Raw genomic sequence first — 14,390 nt, 5'->3', positions numbered from 1 at the left:
TTTTCTGGTTAATAAAAACTGTTCTATGTTTGACATTAACCTCCAAGTTACATTGAGATGCAGTTGAAAAGTCTTTGTGTTGCAAACATTGGATTCATTATCATTTTAACTCACTTTATTACGTACCAAGTGTTTTTCATAAAACTTTGCGTACACATGACTCCGCTCTATAAATCTCTAACACTGTTGACTGGCTCCACGTGCCCGAGCCTCATTTCCACTGCCACACTTATCAATAAATGGGGACAACGCCCACAATCACCTGTTTGAATATGAATACTTTTCATGGCCGCTGAGAGCTGGCACACAGAAGGAACATGCAAACTCCACACAGAAGTAAACCAATCCAACCAGCGAAGGCAACGATCGTTAGCCAATCAGAGGCAGCGTAGGGCGGGGCATGTGAACTCCACGTTAGGATTCGTAAGTTTACATCCGGCTGCTGTAGCATTGATAGCTAACCGAAGGATAAAGTCACAATGGAGGAAAAAAAACGACCAGCTAGAGAGGGCACAGGTGAAGTCCAGGAGAGCAGCTCCACCTGCACTACATCGTTTCCGTTTGGTTGTAACTTTTCCTCGGAGACGTAGACTGGAGTATCAAGCTAGCACCGCCACAATTGAAGAGTCTGCTGCTAACAGGTGTCAAGCTAGGACTGATTTGGCGGCATTTGAGGAGCTTTTCCAGCCACATAACTTCAATTTTCCGGCCAGACGTTTTGGGAAAGAAACTTCCAGCCACCATCTTGGTTTGCTAACTGTAAGTGTCTTCATTACGTGGCGGAGTGTGGTCAGGTTGTGTGTTTTGGTTGCGTGAAGAGGCAGCAGAGGGGAAACGGTTGATTTGGTGCCACTTCACCTTCCCGAGGAGCTGGACCCAGGCCGTGCTGATCTCCAGCTCAAAATGCCAGGTGGTGTCACCGGAGAGTGTCGTGTCACAGTTCAAGATGAAACAACATGTCTACCTAATCTCCATCCACAAACAAGAACTCTGTTTACAGAAGCTGAAAAACTCATAGTTTTGTCGGTGCCTGCTCATCTCTGTGGCCTTATGCCAGCGGACCTTCTCCACCTTGTATCACCTGAAAACATGGCTCCAGCAACACCATGACCCAGAAGAGACTGACTGACCTCTCCCTGATCCATGTCCACACTGACATTTTGAACTCACTGGACCTCCATGCCCTTAGGAGAGACTTCATTTCCACAACACCATAGCGCAGTGCCACACTTGGATTATTACAACTACTGGAGCAGCTGACCTGCAGCTCAAGGTAAGACATCTGGTTTATTATAAGCTGCCGCCGAGCAGTTAAATATTCAGTTGTCAATTACTTTTAACATCACACTGATATACCTTTTGTTGAAAAAAATGTGCATATTTGGATATGTTCTTGTGTGCCCTGCGCAATGGGCTTTTGGACATGTGTATTGCAATGTCATGGCATCATTGTGAGCCATTATTGTGCAATATTTACATTACTGAGTCTGACTTTTATAGACCTGCTGCTGCTGTTGTTACTGCTGCTGCTTTTTTTAGTCTGTGTTGCACTAGTATCGTTGTAGGCCTATGTTGTATTTGTATGGGTTTGCTTTCGCCTGCTTTCGCCTGCATTGTGCCACAATGGCGAGGTTCAACAACAACAACAACAACAACAACAACAGTAGAGTAGCAGTCATCATGCTTGACCATTGCTGTGGCTACTTCCAGTACATTGCCCATATCAGTAATTCATCAGGTGTGTGTGTGTATTACATCTCAGTCGTCGTCATCATCAAACATCAGAATGATAAGCCATGATTTTGTTTGTAGTGCAAATAACAGACTGTCTTCCTTCAAAAAAAAACAAAAAACAAAACAAAAAACAAGCCTATATTTTCTGTGCAGGAGCTTATTACTGATCTGATCCACACCCTCAACTGGGTGTTCATTATTGTAACCATGGTGACAAATGTCCTCTGACCTTAAGGAAGAACTTATTCTAAACCAAACCATTTTTTTCCGGAAACCTAACCAAGTAGTTTTTGTGCTTAAACATAACCAACTGTTCCACAACCTTCACAACATGTTTATTATTCTTATGAAGGTCACTTTATACCTGCCACTTGTATCTTGTATGCATCTTTAGGTTGTATTATTGTTACCATGACAACAAAGATTGGGAACAAGTGACATCTGTATTTAGTAAGATTGCAGGGTATTGTGAGAAGAGAATCTGGGAGGAAGATATGGTGGAGGATGGAGGAAGAGGAGGAGCTAGTGGATCTTACCCGGTACAATCTCAAATAGATGTCTTCCTGGTTCATCCGGGTTAGCTGTGAGTTCATTCACCTGGCATCCCTGCAGAGTAATGCAGCCCTGAAAAAGAGGTAGAGGTGTTTAAATACTGAAATTGGACAAATGTAATTTTATTCTTCCTTCTGCTTCTGTGCTCCATCTTTCCCTTCTTACAATTTTTCCTATGCTCTGTCTTCATTTCCTTCAACATTTTTGACCTTCCTTCCTTCCCTCTTTCCTTCCTTCCTATCGCTCCACTCTTAACTCCTCTAAAACCGAACAGGACTGAACAGGGACCCGCACAGATTATTAGAATACATTATCCAGATCAATACCTATTTAGCCCTGAGAACTGAGGCCAAGTGAGCTGTGAAGGGATGCCAGCGTCTGTAGGTCGGCCCTGTTAATCTGCGCACTGGCATCCTCCATTAAATAGGGAGAGCAGTCTGCCAAAACCGCCTCAGCTGTAGGGCCGGGCTGTCGCCAGCATTAGTCGCCATGGCAACAAATGGAAGGGGCGGGTGCTGGGGATGGATGGAGCACAGGGGCAGGGCAGGAACCGGGGGGGGGGGGGGGCTCCCAAGGGTGCTATGTGCTCGGAATCACACGAGTAGCTGGCCGGGGATGAATGGATAAGAAAAAGCAACACGTAACCCGAGAACAGAAATCACACGGTCAAGCTGTGGGAGATGAAAATGTAGGATAGTTTGTCCTCTTCTGTATTTTAGCACGGAGACATAGTGACTCTGAGGTAGAGCTCACGTTTTGTTACAATCGTTATAAAACTATAAGACTTCAACCAGCTGGTTTAACCTGGTTTGCTCATAAATGTCAGTTATTTTGGGAAGACAGAATCGTCCCTTGCCAATATTTGAGTGAACTCGTTCGCACTATGTTTGGAGGGAAGTCATTAGATCATTCCAATGTGCCCTCCAAGAGGCTACGTCTCCAAGACAACCGATTCAGGCATGTTAGCATTTGGTTGACTGAAACACACAGCGGTACCTAGCGTCACCAGAAAAATGTCAAATGATGTTATTTAACCATGTTAGCTAGCGTTAACTAGCAAGTTAAGGTCAGGTTGTTAGCAGTAAACATAAAATGGTGCATATATGAAAGTATTAGTTTAAATTCTGTTCAGAAATCCCATGAAAATGTCACCATGAACTAGGCGCATGGTAAAAAAGCGCTATATGTGTTGCAAAAAGCCATGAACAATGCATCTGACTGTTGGAGTTGCTTTGGTCTTTTCCATGAAACAACTGAAACTGGAATTCATTAGTTAGCATGAGCCAAACTACCTCAAACTAAATCAACAGATAAATCAAAGGAAGAGGAATTACCCTCCACACTGCGAGCATCCACTTATCACTTTTTGTAAATTACTACACCATGCTTTTTTTGTGTGTGTCATGAAGATTAATTTTGTATTCGAAGAACTAACGATCCCCTCCTCCTCCACCATCACCACCGCCCATGTGTTTGTCTTGGAGCTACGGAAATCTAATATCTGACAAATGAAGTCCATTTGTTCTGTAGTGGATTTATCCCCGTGTGATGAAAGGGGAAAAAGAAAACCTGCATGGATCCTGCATCAGTTTTGCCTTTCCTTCCACCAATTATCACATCCTTTCATCTTGGTACAGAGGGAGGAGGGAATGGGGGGGGGTGTCTTGTTCTATCGCAATGAATTGCCTACGCCCGCCCCTTCAAACCCCACCACCACTCCCAGTCTCGAATTTCCAATCGATTAGAAGATGAGAGGGAGAAAAAAGGCCAGAATGACGCTTTCTCACACATCCTGCTCTCAGAGGGGGAGGGTGTGTGTGTGTGTGTGCGCATGTGTGTGTGTATGTGTTTACGTGTGCGTGTGTGTACATTAGCGTGCATTCCTCTGAGTGTATGTGTATAGTGCATTCAGCCCTGTGTTTTACTTGAATCCATTGGGAGTTGCAAATCAATGTAGGCTGAATGAGTATTGACAGCCTCTGATTAAAGACAGTCTGTCGAAGCCTTCAGTCATTTGTTCTCCACAGAATGGAGACTGCGAGGAGGACACGTCATTCTGTGTGGATGTAGTATGTGTGTGTCTGTGTTTGTGCGTGCGCGCGTGTGTGTGTCCGCGCGCATGCAATGACGGGGACTAAAAGACAGTGATGGCAGACGGATGCTGCCTGCATTAAATGATTGGCCGTCACACAGAGTGAAAACTGAGGAAATCAATACAAGTGTCATGATTTCAACAAGGAATGTAAAGAGATGATTATTATACTCTCTCTCTCTCTGTGTGTGTGTGTGTGTGTGTGTGTGTGTGTGTGTGTGTGTGTGTGTGTGTGTGTGTGTGTGTGTGTGTGTGTGTGTGTGTGTGTGTGTCACGGTTGCCCCTGCTGTCTTTTGTTGGATTACATCATTGCTTCTTATCACAACGATACAAGCCTGTCATCTACATTGACTGCCCATCCCAATATTATTTGTTTTGTTTGTGTGTGTGTGTGTGTGTGTGTGTGTGTGTGTGTGTGTGTGTGTGTGTGAGTGAGTGTGTGTGAGTGTGTGTGAGGTCAGTCCCGGCCAGCTACCGCACTGCTTGTGAACACTTCAGAAACAATTGTGATCGGAAAATATGAGTCAGCACCTGGCCACAAACGATGTGCTCGTCTCATCAGAGAAGCAATGGGATTGATTAGAGATTTACACTGTAAATATTTTTACGATGGTGTACTAATGGAGGGGGAAACCAAGCGTCACATCCTTCTATTTGTACTGATGCACTGAAATGTCCTGAGAGTGTGGTGAGTCATCATTACCGCTGACAGGAATGAATGAAGGGCCTGTTTTAGTCTGCAGATGGAGGATATTAAATCTGGGCTCCAGCAGTGACTGACATGTCGGTGTGGTGCTGCTGCTGCTCCAGCTGTCAACATCATCTTTTACATTTCAAAGGTCACAAGTGGGACTTTTCTAAACTTGGCAATATTTCTATGTGACTTCGGGCAATGCTGAGTAGTTAGGTAAAATTGCATAATTGTATTATTGTAACTCGATTATTGTTAAATCGTGCTGCCTGTGGCCATGGCCCAGGTAGCTCCCTTAACTGCCTGAAACCTGCTGACTCCTCAAATACACAGCAAGTCTTTGCCACCTCAGCAAAAGTAACACTCAAACATAACACTGATTAGCATTTAAGAAATACACTTTTACATATTATGTATTAGATGCATTTACAATACTGTGCAAAGGTTTTAGATTCTTATCCATCACTCAGTAACATCAGGGAGGCATCAAGCATCGCTCTTAAATTAATTCTGCACTGGGACAATGAGCCCAAACACACAATCATAAAGAACTATTATAAGAGATGAGAAGAAGGAGTCCCTACAGCAGATGGTCTGGCCCCCACAGAGCCCTGATCTCAACATCATTGCATGAACAGACAGTGAGGCAGTGTAAATCCACAGAAGAACTGTGGCAAGTTCTCAGAGAGTTAGTCAAGATACCTGCCGAGTATCTTGAATAACTGTGTGCAAGTGTACCGAGGAGAACTGGTACAGTTGCTGAATGAGAGGTTAAAGCATCATCTAAGTTATTACAGTTCATCCTGAGGGGGAAATATATAAATTTAAATCAAAACCACAAATGTCTGGGGCTAGAACAGTGACATGTTTTGGAATTGAAAATAAAATTTGATATTGAAAACCAAAGCTTGAACCCTTTTCAGTGCCAAAATGAAATGTCACTGTTCTAGCCTCATTTAAAAACATCAATCTCATGGTGGTGTCAGGAGAAAAATCAGGGGATCACTCAAGTCAGTAGGCGTCATCCTCTGGGGACCATGAATGTCTGGACCAAATTCACACCATCCATTCAATAGCTGTCGAGATATTTGTTGAGATATTGGACCAGAGTGGTGGATTGTTCAACAGACAGAGCCATGCCACATACTGCATATGGCAATGAATGGAGGGCAACAGATAATTCACGTTTTCTGCTACTGAGCTTTAAATAATCGCCGAATTAACTTTTGCGACTCGTCTTCCAACTAGAAAAAGATATTTGGAAGGAAGTAATTATAAAAAAAAAAAAAAAAAAAAAAACAGGCCTCAGGATCTTGCCTGAGGACACATACTTGGGATCAAAACCAATGACTATGATTTATGGAGGGCCTGCTCTGCCACCTGAGCTACAGCCACCCCGAAACGTTTTCACACTCTAATCTGACCCTATTGATGTCTCATCCAAAATAAAATAGATATCATCTGAGAGCAGCTGCAGATTTTACACCTGCTTCTAACAGTCGCATTGATAAAATAATAATCTAAATTTCCTTTCCCAGTCCTTTTTTTTTTTTTTTTCACTGTCCTGTCGGTGTGTTCCACTGTGTGCAAACATGGCCGTTACCTGTGGTTTGGTTTCTTCCTCGTCTTTGTAGAAGAAGAGCTGATCCGAGCGCAGCACAAACCATCGCAGCTGCCAGTTCTTCATGATGCTGCGCTGCTTCTTCAGCCAGCCAGCCTTCAGGGCCCCCTCCTGGAGGCTGGGGGAGGCCGGCCGGCATGAGCCCCGCGACACCTCGCCCATCACCATGCTCTTGGACCGGGCTGCGAACACACACACAAACACACATATACAGTATTTTTTTTTATTCAGCGTACATACAAGCAGTCAGAAAGCAAAAGGGTCGTGTAGGTCAAAGAGGATTGAATTGGTTGTTCTGCCTGATTTACTATATGTTTTCCATTTGTCTGGATCGTGTCTTTTCATTTTCTCTCTAATAGAAGGTCGTGTTAACCCTCATTCTGTATGCTGTATGCGCACACATGCTCTGCCAGCATCCTCAGTCATGAACACGCACAACCTCCTGTCCCCCGGGCTGCTACGCCCCTTTAGATGAAGGGGGAGAGGGACTACAGGCACGAATAATAACAGAAAGCAGATAACGTAGAGACTGTGAAAGAGGGGGTGCAATGCACACACACATACAGACACACACACACGTGCACATTTACGCACCCTCATACAGAACACATAGCCTCAGGTGACAGGGATCCCCCCTCGCATTCGGAGGTCCTTGGAAGAGACTTATTGTGTGTTGCCAACAGAATAAGAGAGGCTTTTGAGCAGAGATAATAGGACCACATGGGACTGACTGATCGGCTGATTGACTGGCTGACTGGCTGGCTGACTGGCTGGCTAGCTGACTGGCTGACTGGCTGGCGGACTGAATCACTCTCAACAAACGTGTGTAACCTGAACTGAGTCAAGGACAGGTTTAAAAGGGAAGGGATGGCTGTGTGACAAGTTTGAGCCTCTCATTTCGTCCACACTTAAGCATGATTTCTTCAAAACTACATGACCATCAAGCATGCGTCTTTTTTTTTTTTTTCTTTCTTTTTTTTAAGAAGATATATTTAGTGACACACTCACAGAACATGGCTGAAGGTTTTAAGCTCTCGCCATAGGGCTCTATTCTGGTCAGGCAAACAAGGCAATGCCATTTGATGATCATGTATAATTTATAGAAATCAATTGTGCAGACATCCTCCCTGCTGGTGTGCATTTTGTGCCACACACGTGCGCACACACACTAACACGTGCACGCACACACACATATGATCAATGTTCAGATGGCGCATGGGGGAGGAAGGGGGTGGATGAATGGGAAGGGGGAAGAAAATCAATGTTTATACCATTTTATTGTCTCATCTCTCTCTCTCTCTCTCCGGCATACATTGAGTTTAAAGGGCACGGCTCATTTTTATTTCATGTCGCAACCTGTCAGTCTGCAAAGCCTGTTGCTCTTCAGAGATGTGTTAAATGAAGAAAAGGTGGAGAATTCTTTGGCCAGCATAATTTTTCTATGGTTGTGAACCATTCATTTTTATTGTGAGTTGGTTTTTGATATATGAATATTATTTTTTATTAATGAAAGGAATACCAGGATAAACATATCAATACCCAAAGTAAAAAGTGCCACCTCAGAAAGTAAATGAAAATAAGATAAATAAAATTGGTTGTTGTTAACAATGTTAACTTGTTTTTCCTTTTGCTCTGTTTTGGTCTTTGGTTTTGCCTGCCAGCTGTTTGGTGCTGGGCAGGTAGCTTACAGTGGATTTATCAGAGCTTTTTGCTGAAAACAACTGCCTGCTACAGTGGTGAGAGCTGTGGGTGAAGCTGTGAGTTGTAAAACCAAAACAAAGAGCTTAAAGATGCTAAAATGCTCTGTAGAGTTGAGGGGAACTGCAGAGTGATAATTCCCTGTCACCATGAGCAACATCTGTCACACAATCATCTCATCCATTGCTGATTTAGAGATATTTATTAGTGCAACTAATAAGTCTCAATCTAAATCTCTATAGATCCAGTACCAGTAGTTCCTTAAATGTTTACTGAGGAATCTAAATAATAATTTCTGTCAGAGTTTATAATGTGTTTGGTTGTAGAATTTCTCAATTTCAGTGTGTAGTTTTCAGTGTGATTTCATTATCCTTTTGCTTTTTTTACATTTCACGTTCATGTTTAAATTTCTTCTTTATGTGTCTTGCTAGTGGCCAAGCATTATTCAAGTTCCCTGATTTTTCCCTGGTCCACGCTGTCATAGTACGTTGTTCCTTTAAGGCTATGTTGTGTGTGTGCGTGTGTGTGTGTGTGTTTAGACAGTCAAAAAACACTGGGAGTAGTGTCCATGACGTCCTCTGTTGTTTTGAATTGGAAATTCTTGATGTCTGGTGTTTGGTTTAGGGCTACCGCTCTGAGCTGACTGAGATGACGCCAAACATGGAAAAAAAATATTATAACATTTGATGGAACAAGCCAGACATTCTTCCTTTGTGTTTTGTTCCCCTCTCCTGCTCTCTGTCTCTATTTACCTCTGTCTCCACTACCTTGGTTTTTCTCATTTATCCATCTTATGCTAATTCCAGTCTTTTCCAGCTCTGTATTTTCACTCCTCGGCCTCGTCTCCCTCCGTTTCTCTTACTTTGACTCGCTCTAATTCTTCTCCCCCTCCTGACGTTCAGCACTGCTGGTCCTATTGAATCAAAGCTCTGTCATTATGGAGAGCACTCAGGGCACATGCACACATGCAAAAACACACACCACACACCACACACACACACACACACACACAAAAGAAGATCATTGTTCTCACCAATGGCACCTAATTAAAGCAGATTTTGTCTCATAAATTAGTTCTTGGTTTAGAGGCACATTTTCATTGGCTATTTTTTAAAAATATAATTATTTCTATTGTTTTTGAGGACATGGGTAATTTAGGTATTGCAATAGAGCTATTTCTTTTGCATTTCTGCTTTATGTTTATAGCAACAATCGAGATAGACGGGGAAGAGAGAGAGGGAATGACTTGCAGCAAAGGGCTAAACTCAAACCCAGACCTCTGCGGTACGGACTCGTCCCTAGTGCATGCTTACGCGCTCTACCATTGTCAATAGTCTGTCAGCTGTTAGTGATGTATGAAGCTACAGTTTTCTTCTCTTTGATTTTCCTCAAGAAATCCAAACCCAAATACTACATCTTTAAATTCACCGTTTAATAAAACCAGATTGAATCGTAAGAGTCCAGCAGACCAACTTGTCAATGTGTAATGTAAGAATACTAATTGCAAAATAAACAAGTTATTTCTTTCCCCTGACTTTGGGGAAAAAAAAGAATATGTGAAAAGTGTTATTATATCCCTTTGACCCAAACTGGACGTGTTCATTTGATTAAAGTGACAAACTACAGAAACGAGCATAAAGCATTGGTATTACACCAAATAAGGAAATATTTCATGATTTATGTTTTACATTGGCTATGAATAAACAAATATATAGTGCTTTTTGTGTGATCACCATCAACATCTTCCAACATTTATTTTTCCCCCATCACGAGGAAACTAGTAGTAGAGATTGTTTGGATAATGTAAACATCGTGAATGTGAAGTGTCACGTCCTCTCAGCTTCTCGGGGTCTTGCTCTTTCTGTCACATTGCTGCTAAACGTGTCGCTCACCTTCCCTGTCCTCCTTCACCCCTCTGTTTTTCCTCACCCCGTCATGTCCCTCGCGTCTTTCCATCCGGCCTGGCCGCAGCGTTGGCATAAAAGAGCACCGCTGTTCAACACATCAGCTGCCTGGATCACAGACTGAGTGGAACGTACACTGGCCGATGATTCACGCCTGAGTCACAACAACTGATTTTTGAGTGTGTGTGAATGTGTGTGTGTGCCAGGCACAGACGACCCGCCGCGCCAATTTGGACCTTCTGCTCAGAGTGATTCAGACCTTCCTTGGCTTGGGTGGAGCTGCTCTGTGGTCACTTCTACAACTATCAACCGCAACGCTGAAAAGAGGCTGTTTTACTGTAAATGTGCACTTTATGCACAATCACTGCAATTCAATGCTGTAGGGAGCGTAATTGTGGCTCATTCATTTAGAGTAGCTAGCAGTTACAGAAGGGCTGAGTCCAATAATAGGGCTCAACATCATGCCCGGCTGTGTGCGCAGATGTGCAGCGGGCCCACATTTGTTTATCATGACACACCCCAGTGATAATCTATGTAAACTGGCCCATGTGTCATGTTAGCATCATAGCTGAATAATTCTGAGCATGGAGCCGAGTATCCAGGAATACCAGATGGACTGGCTGCTCATTCAGTCATGAGCTCACACATGATATCATGAACGAGCGTGTGTGTGTCGGTGGGGAGGGACATGCGCCAAGCAGACCGTATATTGTAAGAGCACTTCATAAAACTTTTAACTTCAGCTATCATTTACAGCAAAAGTAAAAAAAAAAAAAAAAAAAAAGACTTAAATTGAACCCACAGAGAAATACGCGGAGGTCCTGACAACCCCAGTCACACCAGATTTAAAACGGCAAAAATTTAAAATGTTGTTATTGTGATCAGTGGATTAGCTCATGAGGGTGAAGTAAATCTGTGTGGATTTTTCACATCGAGTTCAGCTCTGGTGAACTTCAACACAGGAAAGCTATCATAGCTTATTACCTGTGTTGCACCATTCAGTATTACTGAATCTAAACAGAGAGACGTTGTTTTCAGACAGTTGTGAGACGGGAGTCAGTCATTTCACCCAAATAATATTTGAAAGGTGATGTCCAAGCTTGGTCTGTTACAGGAATTGACAAATCAAATGAGAAATGCTGAAAACAGGAAGGGACAGTCTCGTAAAAAGGGCACAGAAGAGAGATCTGCCCTTAAAAAGCTGGATTCACTAACGTCACGTCCAAGTATGAGAGTAATGTTACAATGTGAACAAATGGTTGTCAAATCAAAACACAACTGGTATGGCACATGAAGGGAACACTTGATGCTCTATCCACACACACACACACACACACACATACACACACACACACACGCCTAAGCACACACACTCTAGGCCACTATGATGTCACTTAAAGTAGTTTGGAGCCATATATTTATCATCAGCAGGAAATGGATTTATGGCTCTTATGCACATCACAGAGGAGCCCATCCATTAGTATGGCGAGGCGGGTACTCCACAATAGCTAGACAGTGCTACACTGATGGCTATATCACACACACACACACACACACACACACACACATACACACACACAAACACGTGCGCAAGCACGTTGGAGGAATTCAATTTCATTAATTTGGTTGTTGTATAGTGATTTATGGTTCGTGGAAAATAGCACAGAGTTACAGGTGCATCAGGGCGTAACTTCCAGTTAGCCTATCACTGTTGATTAATGTGTTAACCGTTATATATATGTGTGTGTGTGTGTGTGTGTGTGTATCTCTGTGTGTGTGTGTGTGTGTGTGCGTGTGTGTCTACGGCAGCCTTCCTTGACAGGCTGTGGGGGGGTGTGGCCAATAACATACGGCCTGTATGTGAAAGCTGCAGTGGAGTGGAACTGATCCAGCAGCAGCGGGTGTGTGCATATCTGTGCGTTTCTGTGCATGTTATCATCTCCACATGCACATTATCCGAGTGTGTCAGTGTGTGCATTTTTTTTTTACATTTTTTTTTATCCATGCTGCGAGCTCTTGCTCACAGTATCTTAGTGGAGGTGCGTGTGTTTCATTCATATGCCTCAAAAAGGCAGAATGTCAGGGTGTTGCTACATTGCAGGACTTTGATCATAAAACCATGGTAACGCAGATCAAAAAGACACAGCAAGAGAATGAAGCAGCTGACATGTGGGCAATTAAAGCTGCTACTAGATTTCTGATGCCAGCCAAAAGAAAAATGCAGCCAGAGCCCTATTATAGTTTTAATACGTCGATGTTCGTAGTGGTCACTGAAGCACAGCAGTCAGATTTTACTTTTATGAAGCTATAAAACTGACTGATGTGACAGAGGACAAGCTAACCTTCCACAGTCATGCAAATCAGTTTATACACAGCATATGTAAGCTAGTTAGCTTGTCAACTGTCCTTCTAGCATCATGATTGTCACAGCCATGACAGATCAGTAAAATTGTCAATGAAACTTATATGATTAATTTATACTTTGATTGTACTCTTTGACATTCCAGTTTGTTCGTCACAAGCAGTTCCCCCCCAATGCATGCTGGTTAGTGTTGTGTCCCTTTTATGACCCGCTCTGACCCTAAACGAGTACGTACTACACCACTACATCTGTCACATACCCGTTTACTCATGGGCTTCATGCAACAAATGTGATGCTGTCAGCGGTGAAGCACCAATAATGCAGAAGGTATGCAGAGAATGCTTCTCATGCAGAATCACAGAGTCGCTTTACTCTCTTAAATTTCCACTTTCTTAACAGAAATGCGGGATGAGTGGTTTTCCCGCCTCCTTGATTTTTCAAAACGACAGCTGCATTTTGCTTTTTTTCTTGTAGATCCACGAGACCGTCTTTCTCACTTAATGAGCTCAAAAATGGAGCTTAATGCTGCTAATGCTAAGCCATAATGTTTCTTAAAATTATTTTATGCAGCCTAATTGCGATCAATTAAGTGCAATGCACAAAATGCACACAGTGAGTCAGTCTTACTCATTAAGTCAGTTGAATCTGCTTTTCCCTCTTAATATACGCAAATGCAGCTGTAATCCACTTTGCTACCAATTTCAATCTGCTCCAGTGGAGGATTTACACATCACTCTACCATTCTTGGGAACTATTCATTTCATTTTAATCAGATCCAGCTACAGTATATAATTGCAGTCATGGAGATTAGTGTCAAGGAAGGAGGGAAGGACGCACACACTTGCACACATGGACATATTAATATATCCATCCACACATACACACATAGACACACACGAGTCACTCACACGCGCACACACACACACACACACACACACACATACACACACAGCAGCAGCAGCAGCTGACGGCAGCCTGTTAGTGCTGAGCGTTGCAGTGATGAAACTAGAGATGCTGCTCGCTCCTGTTAATAGAATTCACGCTGGCAGCATCGGCCAGCTGTAGTAGCATGCTAATGTGCGCGTGAGGTTCCTTGCGTGGGCAGATCATTCAGAAATGCATGCAGGAAAACAGAAGGAGTGGAGGAAAAGTGTTTCTGTAGACATATTCTTGTGTAAAATGAGAATTATAGTGGAAAAAAGCACTTTTTAAAAAAATACTATGTGTTTTTAAAAGTGCAGGTCAGTGTTCGGCAAGAGTCACAGCATCACTAACACATTCTTTAATCTGATACACTCACATCTCAGTCCCTTTCAGATGTGACATTATGTGTCAGAGTTAAGGATGAATAGGCAGCTAATGCAGCTGCCAGGTACTGGAGATGTGAAGGTAGAGCGAGCAAACCATGTCCTACCTCTCCTGGTCTGTCTGATCTTTGGGCTCAGCATTGCTGTCATCGCTCGTCCGCACACTCTCCTGTCGGCATGTTCATGTACATCCAAGCACCCCACCCCTGTCTCTCCCTCTGCCTCTCTCTGTGTCTCTGCCTCTCTCCTCTTCCTCTTCTCTCTCTCTCTCTCTCTCTCTCTCTCTCTCTCTCTCTGACCTTCTGCAGTGCGGCCGGCAGCTAGGGGGTTGGGTGAACAGGGGAAGGGAGGAGAATGGAAAAAGAAGGGGGTGGTGAAGGAAAAAGGAGGAGGAACTACCCCTTTTTCTCTCTCTCTCTCTCTCTCTCT

General features: G+C 43.3%; 1 protein-coding gene across 2 annotated transcripts in view; it reads right to left on the bottom strand.

Annotated features, from left to right (window-relative positions):
- The window catches only part of arhgap22 (Rho GTPase activating protein 22), a 38,059-nt gene extending 23,948 nt beyond the window's left edge, over positions 1 to 14,111 (bottom strand). Inside the window, exons 1-4 of one of the 2 annotated variants that reach the window (XM_022743188.1) lie at positions 14,069 to 14,111; positions 6,673 to 6,872; positions 2,271 to 2,358; positions 1,503 to 1,505 (exon numbers count right to left, since the gene is read on the bottom strand). In XM_022743188.1, coding sequence (XP_022598909.1) covers positions 1,503 to 1,505; positions 2,271 to 2,358; positions 6,673 to 6,872; positions 14,069 to 14,111 — 334 coding nt within the window. The remainder of the gene's footprint in view (positions 1 to 1,502; positions 1,506 to 2,270; positions 2,359 to 6,672; positions 6,873 to 14,068) is intronic. The other variant, XM_022743187.1, reaches the window with a different exon arrangement.
- Positions 14,112 to 14,390: the final 279 nt, after the last annotated feature.

The sequence above is a fragment of the Seriola dumerili genome, unplaced genomic scaffold (assembly GCF_002260705.1).
Source record: "Seriola dumerili isolate Sdu_G_001 unplaced genomic scaffold, Sdu_1.0 BDQW01000068.1, whole genome shotgun sequence".
NCBI lineage: Eukaryota > Metazoa > Chordata > Actinopteri > Carangiformes > Carangidae > Seriola > Seriola dumerili.
The sequence above is the reverse complement of the archived record's forward strand: the minus strand, read 5'-3'. Positions and strand labels throughout refer to the sequence as shown.